At 31.3% G+C, this 21,329-nt stretch overlaps 2 protein-coding genes across 12 annotated transcripts; one reads left to right on the top strand and one right to left on the bottom strand.

The window, feature by feature from the left end:
• The first annotated feature begins 6,183 nt into the window (after window positions 1–6,183).
• Window positions 6,184–11,996, top strand: LOC107913856 (peptidyl-tRNA hydrolase, mitochondrial). 5 transcript variants are annotated; one of them, XM_016842513.2, is made up of 9 exons: window positions 6,184–6,378; window positions 6,485–6,641; window positions 6,733–6,817; window positions 6,912–6,979; window positions 8,672–8,722; window positions 8,847–8,920; window positions 9,917–9,975; window positions 10,064–10,140; window positions 11,635–11,996. In XM_016842513.2, exons 2-9 carry the CDS (start codon window positions 6,543–6,545, stop codon window positions 11,764–11,766), a joined length of 645 nt encoding a protein of 214 aa, XP_016698002.1. In that variant the 5' UTR covers window positions 6,184–6,378; window positions 6,485–6,542; the 3' UTR covers window positions 11,767–11,996. The 5 variants fall into 5 exon arrangements, with proteins under 5 accessions (XP_016698002.1, XP_040958846.1, XP_016698004.1 ...); XM_041102912.1 differs by having other exon boundaries at window positions 6,209–6,378; window positions 8,672–8,713; XM_016842515.2 differs by having other exon boundaries at window positions 6,212–6,304; window positions 6,540–6,641.
• A 2,458-nt stretch (window positions 11,997–14,454) lies between these two features.
• On the bottom strand, window positions 14,455–20,821 carry LOC107914026 (polyadenylate-binding protein-interacting protein 3). Of its 7 annotated transcripts, none has more exons than XM_016842741.2 (12): window positions 20,613–20,821; window positions 19,832–19,982; window positions 19,169–19,346; window positions 18,833–19,072; window positions 17,070–17,191; window positions 16,822–16,891; window positions 16,600–16,633; window positions 16,177–16,454; window positions 15,941–16,084; window positions 15,212–15,379; window positions 15,079–15,135; window positions 14,455–14,810 (listed from the first exon to the last, which is right to left on the bottom strand). In XM_016842741.2, exons 1-10 carry the CDS (start codon window positions 20,629–20,631, stop codon window positions 15,374–15,376), a joined length of 1,242 nt encoding a protein of 413 aa, XP_016698230.2. In that variant the 5' UTR covers window positions 20,632–20,821; the 3' UTR covers window positions 14,455–14,810; window positions 15,079–15,135; window positions 15,212–15,373. The 7 variants fall into 7 exon arrangements, with proteins under 7 accessions (XP_016698230.2, XP_016698229.2, XP_016698228.2 ...); XM_016842740.2 differs by having other exon boundaries at window positions 15,079–15,129; XM_016842739.2 differs by having other exon boundaries at window positions 15,212–15,310; window positions 20,613–20,820.
• Window positions 20,822–21,329: the final 508 nt, after the last annotated feature.

Raw genomic sequence — 21,329 nt, 5'->3', positions numbered from 1 at the left:
GTTGTTTCCAATAGTTTTTTAGTTTCCTTTGCTACTTTAGGTTGTTGTCTTTGTTTTAATTAAAGTCTTATCTATTTGCTTTGGTCATTAGCGAGATTGCAATAGAAGCTTTCAAGAAGTCCTTTTTAGAGAATTATGTGGTCATCTGTGTATGAATATTCAAGCACTGCTTTGATGTGATTAACAAATTTACTCTTCTGATTCTTTCTAGTGAACATCTGATGTAATTTGACTTGGAAATGAAATTAACCAAAACTATTGTTATTCATGTAAGTGATACGGGAAATGAGAGCAATTAAAATGCTCCGTAGGTTTTGTTTGTCTGATCGAGCTCTTCATTCTTAGGTGAGGTCATATGGCTGATTCTGGGATTTATCTTATTAGATGGTCTTTGATGCACACTGGTGAATACGAAGGATTATGAGATGTGCATGCGCCCGAGTAATTTATAAATCAAACCTAAATCATTGATCTATAAATAGCAAAGCAGTTTTACTTAAAACTGTCATATATGTCCAGGAATATGCCTATTCATCTTTGTATAACTACCGTCGTGAATCTTGGAAATGGCAAACCAAATATGAGTATTAAGAGAAAAGAAATATAAAATGTATTAGAATGGTAAACGATAAAGAGAAAAGCTCAAGTTAGCCAAAGGGCCAGGCATTGAAAAGGAAAAGGAACCATAGAGATTCTCCAATTTTCAAAGTCAAGGGTGTTGGCTTAGAACGGGTCAAACATAAACATGTATCTCCTATGCTACTATTATGCGTTTAGAAGTGGTGACCCCTAACTAGCTTATAACTTTGTTGAAAACAGTATTGTATTAACTTCAAGAGAAATGATGCTGGGTGATCGTGTGGTGCAGTGTAGTTATATTTCCGTTTTCAATATATTAACTTCAATAGAAACGGTGCTGGTTGATCATGTGATGCGGTGCAGTTATACTCCTTGGTGTAACTTTTAAGGAATTATAGCTGTTAGGATTTTACGTTGTTTCTTTTTTCCATTCCCTTTTTGTGTAATTTCCTCATCGAGATAGAAGAGGGAAGGTTTTGAGAGAGGCTGGGGTCGGATGTTTAAAATCTATATCTGATATGTACAACGAATTATTTTATTTTGCTGTTCTTTTGAGCTTGATAATGGCTTTAAAGGTCACCAGCTTTTAGCAGTTCTGCTCATTTACCTTCCGGCAATTGACATGACTTAGAGTGGCAAATGTTATGCTTTTACCTCTTATAACATTGAATTGTATGCTTGTTGAATCATATTGAAATGCTAGATACTTAACTGACTAAACTTGTTTGAATGTAGGAACTACAGTTCCATCAAACACCACTACTGCAATTCTTGCTGCTCCCAATTTGTCGAATCCCATGGCTACAGTTGTTGGTGCTGCTTCAAACCCATTAACCTATAATTTGTAGTTGAATTTGAATTATGATCCAAAATGCAACATATCAATGATGAAATACGGCGATGCATCTGCTTGAATTTCTCTGTCTAGTTGGCCTTTTAAGTCCCTTCTGATTTGGTATCCTTGGAAAATTATTTGTTTTGCACTCTTGGCATTTTAATATCATATTAGAATAACTAGTTTATAACTTTGGAGTAATGATTCATTGTAATTTTACCCATTTTTATATATTTCTTTAATTTTTTAATTCATCACAAGGTTCATGCCATAGGGGCAAAGCTAAAATCAAAAAATAAAAAAGAACCTCATTGAGGAAGAAAATTCAGAGAATAAGGTAAGAAAACCAAAAAATATAGCAACTGAGAGAATATACAGAGCTATGTTTCTCCGACTCTTCATTTTGCTTGAAGTATCCATTTTTTATACCCCTGTCAGAGTATTCATTTTTCTTAAAGTATTTTGTTTCAACACCCATGCCCGACGATGAAAGAACCTCTTTGAGAAAGTTATACAATAGATTTATTATATAAATTATTTTAAATTATATAAATTCATATAAGAAAATTTATTATCAATAATTTTATGAAATTATATCTTATTAAATTATATGTAATAATAATTATTTTAAATTATACAAATTCATATAAGATAATTTATTAGTTATAATTATTTTAAATTTTATTAAATCATATATTTTAATTAAAATATATTTAATATTAATCATTTCAAATTATCTTTTATAGTATCATATATTGTGATTTGAGTAAATTCATATAAGAATATTAATTATTAAGAATTTTATTAAATTATATATTTTAATTATAATATATTTAATATATTTAATAATAATTATGTTTAAATATGATTAAATTATTTATTTTTGATAATAAATAATCTTATTAAAATTTAAATAACAATAACAATAATCATTTACCAAAACAAATTTATGCTAAGGGTATTCTGGTCATTTTAGTTTTCTCCATTATGCTATTACACCTTTATTACATTCAACCAAACACAGTTTTACTATTACGCCTCTATTCCATTACATTCAACCAAACAGTTGATTTGCTATTACACCTCTATTCCATTACACCTCTAATCCAATACACCTCTAATCCAATACACCTCTAATCCAATACAGCGAACCAAACGTGCCCTTGGATTTCAACCCAGGTTAAAGCTGCCAAATTTTTTAAAAAGTGATTTTCGGTGAAGTTTTTTTTTTATCCCCATTAAATCTTCCATTTTATAACATCATGTTTAAAAATGACATTTTATCTTTCTAAAAATACTTTTTGACTGCAATGGTTAGACATGATCATAGGTTGAGCAGAGCTTATCTAAAATTTTAGGTCCATTTTCTAGATCCGAGTTTGACCTGATCTATAAATGGGCCTAAAATTTTATCCAAGCTCAGTTCAGATTAAAAATGCTAAACCCAAGCCCGACTTGGCTCGGCCCGCCCGTATTATTATTTTTAGATTATTTTTATATAAAAATAAATTTTAAAAATATAATACATCAAATATACTAAAAACATTAAAATAAACGTTTCCTAACAAATTGAAAATACATTAAAAGTATATTTATACTTAAATAATACTAACATAGTTGTAACTTAGCAAACAAATGACTCTAAAATAGTAACAAAAATAACAATAAACAAGAGTTGATTCAAGTCGGGCAAGGTGGGCCCAACTCAAAAATCATATCTAAGGCCCGGTCCATTTATAAAATGTGCATTATTTTTTGTCCAAGCCCATTTTCTAAACCTATATTTTTGTCTAAACCCTTCCACTTTTTAGGCGAACCTTCAGACCTAAATGAGTAACCCGACCCATGATCAGATCTACCGCTAATATACATTATCAAATTTTTTAAAAGCAATTTTTTTAAAAAGAATATCATTGCAGTTTTCAATTGCAATAGTAATCTAGCCCTAAATACACTTGCAAAAGCTAACATGAAATAACAAAAGATACAAATAATTGCGAAAAAAATCTAAATGTATCCAACCTAATTGTTAAATTTTAAGAATTAAAAAAGATAAAAGTTCAAAACAACGTAGAATAGTATTTTAAAAATATAAATTTTAAAAATTAATAAATATTCTTAATTTAATTAGTATTGTTACTATACAATCAATAGCGCTAATGTTTTAGGGTCAGTTCTTCATTGCTTAAAAAAAACACTTCTGACTCCAAAAGTACTTTTGAAAGAAAAGCTGTGAAGAACAAGCTGCTTTTGACAGAAATTTTTAATTTTTCAAAAGTGTTTTTCAAAAGTACTTTTGAAAATGAGCTGAAAAGGAGAAGCTAAAAATTTTAACTTTTCTTCTCTCAAAAGCACTTTTGGTGCTTAATTACTTTTTTATCCCTCTAATAACATAATATTTTCTTTTTTTTTTCTCAGTACTTAATTACAATTGTGTTAAAATCATTAATTAAAAATAAAAAAATATTTTTTAAAATACTAATTACAAACATTTAATGGTTATATTTAAATATTTAAAATATAGTTTATATATTCTAATTAAATTTTATAAATAATTAATATTTATTGCTTAAAAATATTTACAATTTATATTTCATATATAAAATATTAACAAGTTGTAATATATTTTTTATATTATTACTAAAATATAATAATATTAACTAATTTAAATATTATTTAAATGCATATTTGTTACTTGATAATAACATGTTTAAAATAGACATTTTATTTCTTAAAATTACTCTTTGACAGCAATGCTAAACACTCAAATTTTAAACTAAACTTTTCAAAAGTACTTCTCAAAAGCACTTTTCCACAGCACTTTTCAAAAGTAATGAAGAACTGGCCCTTAATGCATTTAAGTATTGATTATGAGCAAAAATAAATATTATATCGAAAATAAGTAAATAAATATTCCCATTTCAAAAAAAAACAAAAAAATAAAATTAAAGAATTTTTACGAAAATTTGAATTTCTTAGGAATCTCCAAGTTTTTTTAAGATTATTTTTTCAAATTTTTAAAATCCTGTGTTTATTATTTTTTTTTTTTTGCAGCGAGGGTTTCTCCACCTTGGTTAAGATGGCCCAACGGGAGGGACATTTGACAGGTACAAGAGTTTGTCGAGGAGGATCCTTGTATTACACATTTATTTTTTACAAGTTAGGGGAAAAGATAGTAAAAGAAATTATTGAAGAATACAATAAATGTTCTAGATAATGTGTGAATTTTGACTAGTCTCTTGTTTATTTCAATACCAACTTTCGACAAGATGTTCAAAGTTCCAATGCTCTTGAAAAATATATCGGGTAAAGTGGAAGATGGAGGCATTTTTGAATTTAAAGAATCATTTGCAAATGAAAGTTAGTAATTGGAGTTCTCAAATGTTATACGATGAAGGTAAGGAGGTTTTTATTGAATCCATTCTCCAAACTATTCCTACTTATACTTATGTTGTGCTACCTTTTACCCCTTATCTTTGTGCCAAAAGTTGGAGAGTATAATTGTTACTTTCTGGTGGTCCAAACCGCATCTAATCGTGGGATTCATTAATACAAATTGGGGAATTTTTGTAAACTAAAAGATGATGGGAATGCGATTTCAGGATCTTAGCAATTTAATATTGCAATGTTGGCTACACAAGGGTGGCACCAAGTTCTTAAAGCTAAGTATTTTCCTCGCACTGAATTTTTAAATCTAAGCTTAGGTTCTTACCCTTTTTTGACATGGAAGACCATTTGGAGTGCTTGGCAACTGATAGAAATGGGTGCCGGTTGGCAATTTAGTATGTGGGACAATACATCAAATTGGCATGATCTTTAGTTACAAGGAATTGATAACTGTAGGGTTTAAGAAACGTCTATTAGAAATGATATTATAAAAGTCTTGAAATTGATCAATCATTATAACATGTTTTGGAATGAACAATTGGTGAATTTAGTGTTTATCTCACAGGATGTTATTCGTATTTTGTGTATTTCTCTTCCAATAATAACCTGATCGAATAGATTAGTTTTGATGTGGGGAACAAACAATGGAGTATATAATGCATAATGGTTATAAATTATTGATAGTGTAAAAGGCTAACTTATAAAATGTTTTACAAAAAGCTTTGGCAAACAATTTGCCCTTCAAAAAATTAAAATTACAAGGGAGCATATATATTATTTTAGAATTTTTATTTTATTAAAAATTTAAATATAGACATCTTAACATATTTTTGATTGTTCACATAGTATTATACTATTGCATATTTGAATTTGTGTGACGTATATTATATAATATATAAAAATAAAATAAAATAAAATTATATTATATTATAAAAATATATAACAAGTTAAGCACGGGTTGGACTCATACCTTAATTCTTGAAGTTCAAGCTTGACACATATTTTAAACGAAACTATTTTTTACCTAAGTCTTTTTTTTGTATACTGTATTTTTGTCCAAACACTCAAAAATTTTATACCAACCTTCAAATTTAGAGGAATAACTTGATCATTGAAAAAAATGATTATTATAAAATATTATTTCTTATAAAATAAATTTCGACCTAAATGCTTAAAAGCATTTGTTATAAATATAATTTAAATTGCATTTGTCTCACTAAGAGTAAACTTTATAAATAATTTTATGAAAATTTTTTAAACAAGAAATATTTTATAAAAAATCATCCAACCACAATAAAATATGAGTTTTTACAGAAAATTAATTTATTTTTAAAAATTAATCATTTTCCAAAAAAAGAGTATTTTTTAATCAAATTTTGAAATTGGGTAACAAAGTGTAGATTTATTAGTAGTTGGAGTCTCCAATCGTACATTTCCTTCCTTTCTGTTTTACTGCTTCATGATGGTCTTCTTCCTCTCTCAATCTGACAAGCTTCACATTTGGTCCGTTTCCTCTCTCTCTCTCTCTCACGAGTTTACTTGATTGCTTTCAAGAAACCTCTGCTTTTCCTTACAAGGTAAAACCCTATTCTACTGTTTATTTGATTTTCGAGAAATCGCTACTTTGATGGTTGGGTTCAATTTCATTGATATGTTTCTGTTGTGCATCTAAACAAACTGCAGACTTTTAAAAAAAAAATCCTCGCTGAGTAATTTCCTTTTCCTATGAACCGAACAGAGGATGATTACTAGGCGTTGCTTTTGTAGCTCTGCCCCGCGGCCATGGCTGTTTGTGGGTCTAGGCAACCCTGGTGATAAATATAAAGGAACAAGACACAATGTAAGACTCATTTGCATTACCAGGTGTCTCATGATCTTGTTCTTTGTAGCATATTTAAGTAGATTTTAACTTATCAGTTCACTTGAAGCAGGTGGGTTTTGAGATGATCGACGCATTTGCTAAAGCTCAAGGGATAGAAATGAATACTCTTAATTGCAAGGCTATCTTTGGGCAAGGCCTGTCATTTTCTTTAATTTTTTTTTTAAAATTCCTTTCTCTAGTTTAATGTATGTGAAATCTCATTGCTCTTTGGTGACCTTACTGTTTCAGGTTTTGTGGGTGATGCACCACTTCTTCTTGCTAAGCCTCAAACTTACATGAACTTGAGTGGTGAATCTGTTAGTGGTTTAGACATTTTATTTCTTATTTTGCTTGTTTAAAGCTTTTCAGCTCTTGCAATTATCTGTTTCTTGAAATTAGAATACTGAATCATTTAACAATGACCAAACGTGTTTGGTACTATTAATTTGCTTCTATTGTTGCATAATTGATATATGATTATGAAGAAACAATTGAAAAATGCCTTCATCCAATATGTTTGGAATCGAGGATAGTCCATTGAATAATGTTCTTAGTTTCGATTGTTTTGATTGACGGCTTCAATTGCTTACATTTTCTTTAATGGTTAATAGTTGATTGTAGCAATCTTGCAGCTCTCTTATTTTGAGCTGTGGTCACTGGACCTTTTATATGCATCATTTTTAATCATTGAGTTTGAGAAAACTAAAAATAATTCAACTAGTAAGATATCATTTGGAAGCATGGAAGTTATTCCATTATGTTGTAGAATAAGTGAGCATCACTGGAAGTTATTCCATTATTTTGCTTGTTTAAAGCTTTTCAGCTCTTGCAATTATCTGTTTCTTGAAATTAGAATACTGAATCATTTAACAATGACCGAACGTGTTTGGTACTATTAATTTGCTTCTATTGTTGCATAATTGATATATGATTATGAAGAAACAATTGAAAAATGCCTTCATCCAATATGTTTGGAATCGAGGATAGTCCATTGAATAATGTTCTTAGTTTCGATTGTTTTGATTGACGGCTTCAATTGCTTACATTTTCTTTAATGGTTAATAGTTGATTGTAGCAATCTTGCAGCTCTCTTATTTTGAGCTGTGGTCACTGGACCTTTTATATGCATCATTTTTAATCATTGAGTTTGAGAAAACTAAAAATAATTCAACTAGTAAGATATCATTTGGAAGCATGGAAGTTATTCCATTATGTTGTAGAATAAGTGAGCATCACTGGAAGTTATTCCATTATTTTGCTTGTTTAAAGCTTTTCAGCTCTTGCAATTATCTGTTTCTTGAAATTAGAATACTGAATCATTTAACAATGACCGAACGTGTTTGGTACTATTAATTTGCTTCTATCGTTGCATAATTGATATATGATTATGAAGAAACAATTGAAAAATGCCTTCATCCAATATGTTTGGAATCGAGGATAGTCCATTGAATAATGTTCTTAGTTTCGATTGTTTTGATTGACGGCTTCAATTGCTTACATTTTCTTTAATGGTTAATAGTTGATTGTAGCAATCTTGCAGCTCTCTTATTTTGAGCTGTGGTCACTGGACCTTTTATATGCATCATTTTTAATCATTGAGTTTGAGAAAACTAAAAATAATTCAACTAGTAAGATATCATTTTGAAGCATGGAAGTTATTCCATTATGTTGTAGAATAAGTGAGCATCACTGTAGGCTTGATATGGGCAATAAAATTACTGATGTTAACAGTTAGCAAAATTCTTGAAAGTTTAAGTTGGAAAGGGATAACAAGAAACATTCAACTCTTTCAAAAAGTGATGCAACACTTATGATTTAAACATTTGAAGGATGTAGTTGTCAGGGCTTATTTATTTAGATTTGGTTTTGTATCAGTTGTTTGGAGGTTAAATGTCATCATTTTGTGGTTAAAGAGTTATTGAGCAATTGTAAATTGATGATACATATCTGGAATTTCATTAATGGACATCATACTTGCTATAACTTTCTCTTTTACCATTTAATTGCAGACTGGAGCCCTAGCAGCTTATTATAAGCTACCACTTAATCGAGTAATTGTGGTATTTTTACCATTGCCTGGCATTTATTTCCCTCCTAGATTTTGGTAGTTCTTTTCAGCTTTGTTTATGAAAAATAATTCGCAACATCTTATAGTTGCTCTTCTGTAATGTTTTCTTGTTGTAGTTTCATGATGACATGGACTTACCATGTGGAGTGCTTCATCTTCAAGACAAAGGAGGTCATGGAAGCCATAATGGGTATGAATGGAGAATGTTATGTACCTTGCCTGAAGAAAACTTTTGTATGAAGTTGCATTAAATTTCTTGAGTTTTCTTCTTATTGCTTTATAAAATGCTTTGTTACTGCATGAGTGAAGTTTCAACCTATGTTATTTGTGCCAAATATTTGCTTCCCAACACAAGCAGTTAAAAGAAAGGAACAAAGGGGGACAAAGAAGTTGGCATGCATTATATATCATTAGGTAGAATATGAAGTTAAAAATAATAATAATCCTCAAAGGTTGCTTGATAAACTAGTTCTCTCATTTCAGATAATCAGTTTTGAGCTATGCCTTTGCCATCAGTGTTTTCCGTGCCTAACTGTTGTGCAAAAAGAATATATTGCTTTTTGAATGAAATAATCCCATCATTTGCAAGGTGTTTTTGAAACATATGTTTCTTTTGATGGTATTTGACTCCACTGCTAGTGTGTTTTACATGCATTCTTTGTTATTTTGCCACTTACTAAAATCTTCATACGCATGAGTCTTGAAGATTTGTTTCTAACATTCAGTGTAATGATCTTGATTCAAGTTTGCTAGTGAGTCTAAACATTCTAGTTTTTACTGGCTTATTTAGTGCAATGTATCTATGCTTTTTTGCATCAAAAGGTGTCTCGTGTAGGGATATTTCTCATAACCGCTAGTGTTTTAAATTTGAAAGAAATAGAAATATCTTAATTCCCTTATATGAACAAAATATCCTTGGATACTCGAGCAATATTCTAGTGAATATTGAGGAATTTTGAGGAACTGTATTGTTTGAGGAAAGAAAAATAGAAGGAAAAAGAGAACTGGATTTCTTAGTGTGTTAGCCTCTATATTAGTATATGACATATGTATGTTCAATATATACATGTTCAAGGTCTCTTATTTTCCAACATATGGGCTACCTTGTTTATTTGATTACATATTTTGTTTTGCTTTATTTTTCAGTATTTTTCCTGAAATTATTCACTGTTGCTTGTTTTAATAGGCTGAAGAGTGTAATCTATCATTTTCGGGGAAACAGAGAGTTTGCACGGCTACGGATTGGTTGGATTGAAATCCAATATTATTTTATTTTATTCCTAGATGTTTTATTTCTTCATTAAATAACATAATCATTATGATTTTTTGTTAGGTATTGGTAAGCCACCTGGTCAGATGGATCCTAAGGCATTCTTGCTGCAAAAGTTTAATGCATCAGCTCGAGAACGAGTAAGATTTAACATACCACTTATTTCATGTTTGGCAATAATTAACTTACTATTCACATCTTGTAGTCCAAAAGGTTCTGGTATAAGACCTGATTCTGCATTAAAAATTTACTGGAAAATATAATTAGAAGTGCAAATTTAGTACAATCAAACCATGGGGATTAAGAGATATAGAATATTCCTTAAAATTTTGTATAGCTGTAAAAAATAATAATTTCATTTGTTAGATGCCCTAGCAGAAAATGAATTGATATAATTATATAAGCAAACATTTTGTTTTCAGTTTTCTCTTTCTTTCCTTTATCTGCTTCTGTTCTTATTCCTTTATCCCAGTGAGCTCACCGAAACCAGAGACTTCCTAACTGTTCAGATTTGAGATTTCCCCTGCTGATGCCTTAATTGGCAGCAACTTGGCCAAATATACAAAATTGTCTTTTTGGACAGCCTTCTCTTTATTTAATCTAGTGCCTACGAGCCTAATATAACATATGGCCATTGTTGTCCCCAGCAGGGTGGTTCTGGATCTAATTTACTGGCAACAGTAACTGATAGGGCATTTGGGCCTCTGATTCAATGATGTGGGGCCCATTTCAATCTAAAAGTGGTTGCTAACATGGGTTGTGGGGATGAAGGAAAAAAAAAAGATTTAAGATAAAAAAGCAAATATATCAAGCCTGATGGCTCCTCTAGAAATGCCACATGGTTCCTAGGAAATCATGATTAACAATAAAAAAAAATGTTCTGTTATTCCTATTAGATTCCATTGCAAGTTTACTGAAATTGATGCGTATTATAGACTTCAATCAAGTGCGATAAATGTTGGAGGGATTATTTATAATGCTTGGTAAAGTTTAAAGTATTATACCAAAAGTTAAAAATTTTCATTCTTTCAAGTATACAACTCTTAGTTAAGAAATTACAACCAATCATCTTTGTTGATTCGATCCCTGACTTTGGTAGGAAAAATAGCTAAAAACGTAGGTTTACTCAAAACAAAAATGATGAACACGTGGAGAATAGTTTGATAGGTGAAAATTTTATGCTTCTGATATACTCTCAGCACCAGTTAAAGGAGAAGTATTTGGTTATAATTTAAACAAGTATATTTAGTTGAAATGCATTTGCAATGCATACTAATGGTATCAAGGAGTTAGGCACAACACATATCAAAGTGCCTTGCACCACTTCAGGCGAGGCATTCTTTATCAGGTGCACGCCTATTTATAAAGCGCAGAAGCAGTGCGCTCAGCTTAAGTGTGAGGGAATAAAGTATTCAATGTAAATCATCAGAATTTTATTTTTTAGCTTATTAGAGATGATATTTTAACATATTTTAAGTTTGAACTGTTCCCTCTTGATCTTTAACTCCCATCTGGTTTTAGGAATATGATATTGTTTAAGATTTAGAACTGAACTTCTAACTCGACTCATCTGTTAGGAGGTGAACAGAGTTACGAATACTAATTTTTTTTCCCCTTTTATGTTGTTGAACAAGATTGATACTGCATTGCAAGAGGGAGTTGAAGGATCGAAGCTTCTTTTATTAAAAGGGTTGACAGAGAGTGCAAGACGGTTCAACACTGAACAAAAGTACAAGCATATAAGACTGCAAACTATGCCGACCTGAAGAACATGGGCGCCATCGTTGTAAGATCATTTCAAGGGAGCCCTGGTTGTAGATTTGTGAGACAATTTTTAAGTAATCTATTTTTGTTTGCTTGAAAAGAGAAATGATTACGAAGCTAGCAATGCAATGCAAGTGAAATGTGATTGTAATGAATCAGAGTGAATTTAAAACTTTGGTTACTTTAGTTTCGATTTTTAAAAATTTGAAAATAAAAATTATTTAGAAGTTCATTTTTTGATTAAAAAAATCATGCAAAATTATAAATAAATGAATATTTATTGTTCTCTTTTTCTAACTTGAAATTTATTTATTAAAATAATAATTTTATAAGTAAAATATTTTTTAAATCTATAAACAAGAATTAAATCATATTCAAACTTTTTCTTTCTTTTTTAGTTTTATTTTATAAATGATAATTTATTTATTATGCGTCTGATTTTGTTCTTGAGTCCTTGTCAAATTTGTCGAGCATTGGGTACTGTCTTTGCCCACAATCATCGGCACCAGTAACCATTCGAACTCTTTGATTTTCACATCCTCTGTTGTCAAGCCATCGAATCAGGAATCAATTGTGGAATTGTTGACATAACATTTCATCTACTAGGTCTCCAATATCTCATCTTTATTTATATATCTCCAATCATGACCGCCCTCAAGCACAACCTCAAATGCAACAAACTCGTTTTAGGCATCAACCTAAAGACATCGACTTTTTCCATTTTCAACCTCAAGACATAGTTTTTAACACTTGAACTTGGTGGTCATTAATGTTGAAAAAAGAGAAATTGAATATGCTTAAGTCTTCTTCATGATTTTTTCTTAAATTGTTTTATCTATAAAATTATTATTTTAATAAATATATGTTGTTAAAAAATAAGAAAAATGTTTATTAAATTACTTTTAAATATTTTTATAATTTTGTATATATTTTATAAAATCTTATGTATTTTTATTGAAAAATTAACTTTTAAATATTTTTTTATTTTTATAGTTTTTCAATTTTTATTTTTTAAGAATAAAATTAAATTGACAAAATGGGTAAAGTTGAGGGTTAAATTTGTTGAATTATTAAGAATTAGACTCAAATTGATAGAATCTGTAAAAATTGGAGGGCTAAATTTATTATTATGCCAATAAAAAATAGTCACACTAATATTCCGCTAGTGATTTAACGAAGGAATGACTAAAATATCAAATTTTAATAACATTAGTGGCTAAAATAGGAATTTTACCAACCTAAATGACCAAAACACAAACACACTGCTAGTTGGGTGACTATTTATATAATTTACCCATTAATTGTTTGAAAAAAAATTAATTTTTTATAGTAATTCAAAATTAAGTTTTTCTTACAGTAATAATTTTTCAAATTATTTGATAAAATGAATCTAATGAGTTAATTAATTACAAAAGAAATAACTAATGTGCAACAAATTTTCAAAACAAATAACTTGTAACAATTTTTTTTTAGAAAAAGAATAAATTCTATAAAGTAACACTATTACAAGAATGGATTTTTTAAAGAAATTTTGTACTAATTTTTATTTTGAAAAACTTTGATATTTAATTTATTTTAAGGAAAATATTATAAATTAGGAAAAAAAATTACCATTAGAAGTTATTGTGCACAACTATTACGTACATGGGAAATGCTAAAAGATTTGGAAATCATAACATCAGTTGTAACGATTTATTATGACAACTCTAAAACAATAACATCTTAATGAATCTTGTGTTTCACTCAAAGACGGCATTAAACATTACTTCATTAAGGAGTTCTTTAAAAATAGCACAATTGAATTAAAACATTTGCCAATTGAAAACCAATTGTTGTTAGATTAAAAAAGTTGAAGAGCAAAATAAAAGTGTGTCGAGTTTAACTTGAAAGCACCACACTAAAGTAAATTTCTCTCTAAACCTCTCAAGAAGCTCTTGACAAAGCAAATTCCCTCAAATATCTCTCTTGTAGCAATATTTCAAGAAAGCTTCCTACCCAAGCAAAACTCTCAAACCTTATTCATGGCCATGTGAAGCAAACCAGAACACAAAGTCCCTCGTCCTTTGAGAATTCTCAACGAAGATTACCATCTCAATGCTCTACAGAGACGACTTAGAAAAGGTGGTAAAGGATCCTCCTTAATTGTTATGACTAAAGACACACCAATACTAGACCAACTACCCAGTTGTGACGCTAGTTGCAACTAACCAAGACGACTTATCATAAGATAATCTCTTAATCTTTCAAGTAGATGATTTTGTTGATCCTACGTACTACTCTACTTCTGGGAATACTATTTTTGCCAAATTTGTTGATACAGGTAATGAAGTTGGGTCCAGTGCCTTGCTAGAATTAAGTGAGAGAGAGAGAGATAAGCTTGATCGTGCAATTGAAACTGATCCCCATTTTTCTAAGATCAGAATTGTTATCTTCTTATTATAAGACCTTACACTCGGTCCAAGAGACAACCTAATGTAAGCACCACATCCATTACCAGGGCAGCTCAAACTAATGCATATAAAATCAAGTCTCACAAAATTCGAGTTTAAAAGGTATTAATCGATGCATAAAATGTTTAAAGATCATTATAAGTGTTAATCAAGCTTCAATGTATCAAAACAAGAACCTTGTTTGGGTTCTTCCATTGAAAGAAAAAGCTTGATCCAAATTAAATTATAAAGAATCCAGGCTACAGTAACGAGAAAAAAATATTATTAAAAGAATAGAGGAAATAAAAATAATATGGAATGCAACAAAGATCGATCCAAAACTATAAAAACACTAAAAACAATAAATCAGAAAAGTACAGGTTAATTAACCAAAAAAAAAAAACTGTAAATCCAGAGTAACAATGTGAATGAAGTGTGTATAGGGTTATATAATTAACCAATAATCACCCCCTGGCTTTGTTTTGAGAAAGTTGATCCATCCAAGCAGCCTCTCAAAAGTCAAAGTTTTATTATTTGCGAGCAGAGCAGAGCTCTCCCAAAAATGCCGTTAGTGAACTAACTGGTTAATGGCGCCATCCTCCTTTGTATTGCATTTCCTGCAAACCAAAGTTTCAGTTTCTACGACCCAACATGATTATATATACACATAATCATCGTATACTGCCCATTCTCAAGAATGAGAAGAATACTTGCACCAAGTTTGAAGAAAGTTTTACAGAATTCTCCAGGAAGCATCATTTGCAACTCTCTCTCTCTCTCTATATATATATATATCATACAAGTAGTATATATAGGAGTGTGTTCTAAGTATGCTACACAGCAATCAAGTCTACACAAACTTGGATAATTTTCGGAATCACTTACGGGTTGGTAGTATACCACTTGCTGTTGACCAAGAAGTGTCTGCTGCCCATACTGCAACTTTGAAGAATATAGTAAATAAGTAATAAGCATATAAAGATGGGTCAATGGAGATAATTGTAAATAAATGCTAAACCTGAGGTCCATTTGGATGATAATATGGTTATGATGATTGTGTTGGTGCCACCTGTTGACTCAATATAACAGGCTGGTGGCCAGGAAAGGAGGGTCCTATCTGCAAAAACCATGTGATCGTAAACGAAGAAGCATACATTTCCAATTGAATAGGGGAAAAAGACTAAACCTGCAATGAATTTAAGAGTCAGGTCTATGTATGACAAAGAATTGTAATATCATATACCAAAGTTTTACCATCTCATTTATTAAAATATATGCAGCCGAATGAAGTTGCAAACTGTAAAAAATTACCAAATACAAGATTCCTTACGTAAAAGAAATTGCAATTTCTAGTTAATATCCTAAACCTTTTATATATTAAGTCAAATCAAATTAACTTAACCCCACTTAAACCATTCCAGACAAATCACAACTGTGATAACAAAAAACATGGAAAAAGATGAATGCTATTAATGAATCAATGCAACAGTATCAAAGCTCCCTTCAGAGCTCAGGCGTCCACTCATAAGTTGTAACTCGAGTTCAATATTAATTGATACATAATATATAACCAAAAGAATACATTAGAGAACAGGATCTATCAATTTCAGTACTCATCAAAATCAGGAGGTTTAGATAAATATGGAGAAAAAAAGCCCTAGGTGATGCAATCATTGCCAGTCAATTGCATTTCTTGCTTTCAGGATTAGTGTTCATAAAAATTGCAATTACTTATTAAGCAACTTACCCCAAAACTAACGGGCATGTGCATATGTGGTACAGGAGACATTTGTGGTTGATAGTAGAAAGAACCATCAGACACTGGGGTTGGAGGCCTAGCAGTCGTTTGAGATGGTATAAAACTCTTTGCATTAGGGTTGAGTTTGAATTCCTGATAGCATTAAGCATATTAGATGTATAAAAGACAAACAGAGGAAGCAACACAAAAGAGCAAAGAGTTCACTAGACGCTGAGATAACAAACCTTTGCATGGGGATTCAGAGTTGACTTCTTGGAGGATAATGAACCCATTGATGAACTTGGTGATAAACCAGGGCCACTAGACGCTGAGACAGCAGCAACACAATCTGAATTTGATGATGCACAACTACCAGGTTGTCCGTGGGAGTTTGCAGAATGTGTTTCACCAATTACTTTGCTAGAAGCTGGGCCCTCCGAGGGTTCAAAAGAAGAACTACGTTTTTCACATGGCCCAGCTTTATCAGATGCATCAATCTTGTCATCCAATAATGAATGAGAATCTGCATTGCAAATCAATCTATGATCAGTATATTAAAACAAACACCTGCAGCAGCAAAATTAAGTGCAGTTTGATATTTGCAAAAAAAATGCAGTTTCTATTTTATGGGCCACCAAGCTGGCACCTAGATAGTAAAGCATACTTACCAACAGAATTTGACAATTGCAGGTCCTCAGATGGCTGCATAACAGGATTACGAATTCAAACAGAAAATATATACATGTTAGAAGCAAATAGACTAGAAGAAGATGCACTAGAAATAGGAGTTCAAATGGAGATATGAATCATTTATGGAAGTTAAAGCAACAAAATAAGGAGCTTCACATTCATTGATTTGCTTATCTACAAAACTTCGAAGTTCAACTTACAGATTGTTTTTCAGCAAATTCTTTAGCATCACTGCTTCCTCTGTGTTCCCCAAGCAAATCATCTTGGATTCTGTACTACAGGTGCCTAAATCAGAAATATGAAAAAGCTGGCACCTATTTGATGTCCAGGGAATTGATCCTTACAGTAATTACTTCTAATACTGCCTTACAACAAGGAATCAAATAGGCAGATAAAACCAGTAAACCCAGATAATGTTGGCATGTCTTAAGGGGAAAAGATAAAACACCTGCTCTCACTGTCAGATATGGGGAAACTTTTAGAAGGAAGTTCAGATGCCAGCCGTCTGGCCTGGTCATTGAAGTCAGAGCGATTCAAATTGATGGTTGCCAGGAAAGGTGGTATATTATCCTACAAACCACAAAAATAAGAGTATGTTATAATGGGAAAGGATCACAGAGTAAATGCATGCATAAACAAACACATTGGATGATACAACTATCTTTGATAGCAACTTGTACTGACAAGCAACTATAATTTAGGAGAATACTGACAAAAAAATCCTTCATAAGTTCCTACAAGTTAAATTGAAATAACATCAAAGTGCAGACAGATAAAGTATGGGAAGGGCATGATGAAAGATAAGTTGTGAAAAGAAATTTTCAGGATAATGGCATTGTTTGAACAAGTACCTAAAAGTAAACCAAAAATCAAAAGTCATAACTCATAACACTACTATAAAAAGTTAAATCTAACTTCACAAGAGTAGAGGAAATTCAAGTAACTCACTCCAGACCAGGAGCCATGACAGAATAAACAATATGTGATTCCATCTCAAAATTTTGTCTCAAGAGGTACATGCCCTCCCAACATGCATGACAACTACATTTGCTTCCAACAACCATCCTAAAGTCCTTAAGCTCTCAACTCCTAATCAAATTATCAACTTCTTCAGCACTCAAATTCCATAAACATATTCGCAACACCCTTGCACACTTAAATCTCCCATTGTTGTCAACAAGCAAATTAAGTTTCACCTTGTCTGAGTTACAATTGAAAGAATAAAGAATAGGAATCTGCAATGCAAGTGTACCTTCTCAAGTAATGTCAATTATGATCAACTTCAGTGAGCATTCCAAATTGTAACTGACCCCCCACTCAACCACACACACACCTACACTAATCTACCTCTCAAACCAATTCATCATCAAATGAAAATGTCTAGATGAATATTTGAGTAAAGAACCACTAGGAAGACTTATGGCTCGCAATCAGATCCAATAGCTTTCTCTCTTCATCAAAAAAATCAAATCTTGCTACTTTGTTTACTCTCTTTTGGTGATATGGCAGTCATGAACCCTATTCAAACAATTGTTCTCCACCTACATTCTTCCTTTCCAATGAAATGAATACATTTTTGCGGTCAATGTGCAATCTAGTCACAAACCTTTGATACCAAGGAACAGAATAACTACTCATTTTGTTGCCTCTTAATATAAGTACAATCAACATGTCATGACATTCATAACCACAGAAATACATAATTCTGCACAAAACTCCTTTAAAGAAGACAGCAACATTCCAACTAAGTAAAGACCTTATGTATACATAAAATATAATTTTTATATGCAAAGCCCCCAACTTTATATATAAGTCATCGAGTAAGAATCTACTTCGAAATGCATCGTGCTTTACAATTTACTGATCTCTGATAGACCACATAAGCAAAGGTCAAGTTGTTATCTTGTGTGTAAAGGGACCATTCAGAGATTTTCCCAGTGAAATGGCGGGTCATTCACCCCAAGCCAGAGCCCTAATTGGAGCTCAAACACCACCCTCACTAAGCTCCACTGCAGGGCAAAAGTAAAAGCCACTGCTCCAGGGTCATGCCAAACAAAGCTTATTGTTGATCATAAGTTACCTGATTTATTTTTTAAAGAAAATACACAAACTAAAACTGGTTAAAATTTTGGACAGAACCATTCACTATATATATTTGCATTCAACAAAGAAAGAACTAGAATATCTCAAATTCCAAAGGTCAATAACTACCACTAAGGAAGAGCTTGATGGAATTCGAACTCCTACAGATCCTTGCAAACTGGTCAAATCGGCAGACCTTCTACTATGAGAATCAGAAGAATCTCCAAAGGTCTCAATATTGTGAGAATCCAACATAATGTCCTCCTCTTCTTCATAACCACTATCATCGAACCCTCTACCCCTTAGGACAGAAGAAAATCTCATCTCCTCATCAATATCAAAATTATCATGAAGATCAAACCCTCTCTTCTGGCAGAAATTCATGCAAAGCATGAGAAATTTTGAGAGACAAGTTAAAAGGGGAAAAACAATAAGAGGCAAAATTTTGATATTACAAAAAGTTACCTCTGCTAAATGAAGATCCTCGGTCTCCTCACCCTCAATCTCTATTGCTATTCTCATTGCTTCCCTCTCAAACTCTCTCATATGGGGACCTCTCTCAAGTTTTGTTGTGTAAAGTTCCTCATTGAAAGTACTTTTTATACCAAATAACTTTTGGTTGGTTTCAAACTGATCCCAGTTCCTAATAGTGCAATTTCGTGTGTGTGTGTGCATATAAATAAATATTAGTATCACAAAGTGGACTATCGCAGAGATTAAGTAAAAACAAAAACGAATGGCACACACATATATAACTATCATCAAAATGCAACAATTTGCTACAAGATTTAAACAGCAACTCCATATCAACAAATCTTGCAGAAGCAAATATCAAATGAGAAATCATGTTTTTCTTGACACCCTTGATTAACCCCAACACTAAAGCCACTAAAAAACATTTCCCAGACTTGAAGTAATATCGCATCTTGAAATTCCTAAATTTTTTTTGGCCAAGCAACTTATTGATGGAAAACAAGAAGGATGATAAAAACAAAGGAACCAAGTTTGATATATAGAAATAGAGATTGCAATAGACGAAAACAATATAGATGCAAGTGGGTTGAAGTAATAAGATGTTGGAACAATAAAGCAATTGGAAGACATATATTTCAAAAGAGAGAACACAACCTAATCCACGGGCTGTCAAAAATATTTTCTAGTTCAGGACACTGTGGATCATCTTTGCCAGGAACCCAGGGCGCTAACACCCTCTCCCCCACGGCCAAATCCATTAGCAGAAGATTTTGGCAACATGGCTTGTTGCATAGAAAAAGAAAACCTAACAAATAAATCTTTGCAGTAAAAATTCAACCCTTTCAAGATCCAATTCTAAAATATTAGCATTCAAAATCTCTAAACCAATCAGTTTTAAAAATAATTAAGTGGGCTCAGAAACTAGTAAATTATTAAACCTAAAGTTGTAACCAATAACAGAAGCATATCTCCTCTTTCTTTATGTTAAAAGTCATAATCGTTTGTAACTACAAAATTTACAGCAAACTGATAAACATGATTAAAAAGTCAGGCACAAATGCATGATGATCTATCCATGTTAAATGAAAATGTAATTCAATTATTAGTGAGCCTGAGGGATTGCCAATCCTTTAAACTTAAAATTTCTTTATTACCTTCAAAATTTTGCACAGGGCTTCAAGTGCAAACGATAAATAAAGTGAAACTAAACTGAGATATCAAATAACTAAATGCCATCCGCAAATAAGTCAGCTAGCATGTATTACGTAAGTAGTAAGAGGTTAGTCCTGATTCAAACTAGTTCGACCAGGAATTATCCTCTAGTTCGCAAATGAATTATTAAATTAAACAGCACTAACAAAAACCTTTCGATCGTAACAAAAATAAAATAAAAGATAAGAAATAAAAGAGAAACGAAAGAAGCGACATACGATACCCAAAACATGCGTCCACATGACTTGATAATAACTGCGAATAAGCTCTCTCTCTCGCTATTGTACTTCTTCAGTTTGACCGAAATTGAAAATGATTTCCCCCCGAATTACCAGTCATATTGCAGATAAAAGAGCAAGGGTTCCGCTTTTGTGTGACAACTTTCAAGCCCTCAACGCCAACGAATACTTCAGCTAAATACAATTTTCATATTAGGCCAACTCACTATTTTTATATCAATTTTATAAAAATTGCATTTTTCCCTTTTTACTAAATATCATTTTTTCTCTTAACTTACTGGATTTACAATATGTTTTAGGTTTTAAATTAATATTATCCCTCGATATTATCCATTAATATTATGACTAAATAAGTCATTACACCTAAAAAAATACCTATTATCCCTCAATTTTATCCCATATTTTCTACCCTCAAATATTTTTATAATCTTTTACGTCCTATATCACATATAACTTATTTCTGGCTTTAAATTTTAAAAAATAACATAAAGATAATCAATATAACCTTTCCATTTTTATAATATGTAAAAAATTTAAAATCAAAATAAAAAACTTTTTAATTCCCCAATAAAAATATAACCCTTCCATAAAATACATATTATTTACCTACACTAATCGAAAGCTTTCGTTCCCCTTTTCTTCTACAACTATTTTTTTCATGAAACATCTTTGAATGTCACAAATCTGGGAACCAAAATCCA

Source organism: Gossypium hirsutum, chromosome D10 (assembly GCF_007990345.1).
Source record: "Gossypium hirsutum isolate 1008001.06 chromosome D10, Gossypium_hirsutum_v2.1, whole genome shotgun sequence".
Lineage (NCBI taxonomy): Eukaryota > Viridiplantae > Streptophyta > Magnoliopsida > Malvales > Malvaceae > Gossypium > Gossypium hirsutum.
The sequence above is the reverse complement of the archived record's forward strand: the minus strand, read 5'-3'. Positions and strand labels throughout refer to the sequence as shown.

Bases quoted from the DNA above. Each gene is read 5' to 3' on its own strand.
- LOC107914026 (XM_016842739.2), bottom strand. The intron at 19,347-19,831 runs GTTGTGTTCTCT...TTGCACTATTAG, and splicing joins TTTGACAGCCCGTGGATTAG to GAACTGGGATCAGTTTGAAA. The intron at 16,892-17,069 runs GTGTTTTATCTT...CCTGTAGTACAG, and splicing joins ATATCTGACAGTGAGAGCAG to AATCCAAGATGATTTGCTTG.
- LOC107913856 (XM_016842513.2), top strand. From the start codon at position 6,543: ATGATTACTAGGCGTTGCTTTTGTAGCTCTGCCCCGCGGCCATGGCTG. The intron at 6,642-6,732 runs GTAAGACTCATT...CACTTGAAGCAG, and splicing joins ATAAAGGAACAAGACACAAT to GTGGGTTTTGAGATGATCGA. The intron at 6,818-6,911 runs GCCTGTCATTTT...TTACTGTTTCAG, and splicing joins CAAGGCTATCTTTGGGCAAG to GTTTTGTGGGTGATGCACCA.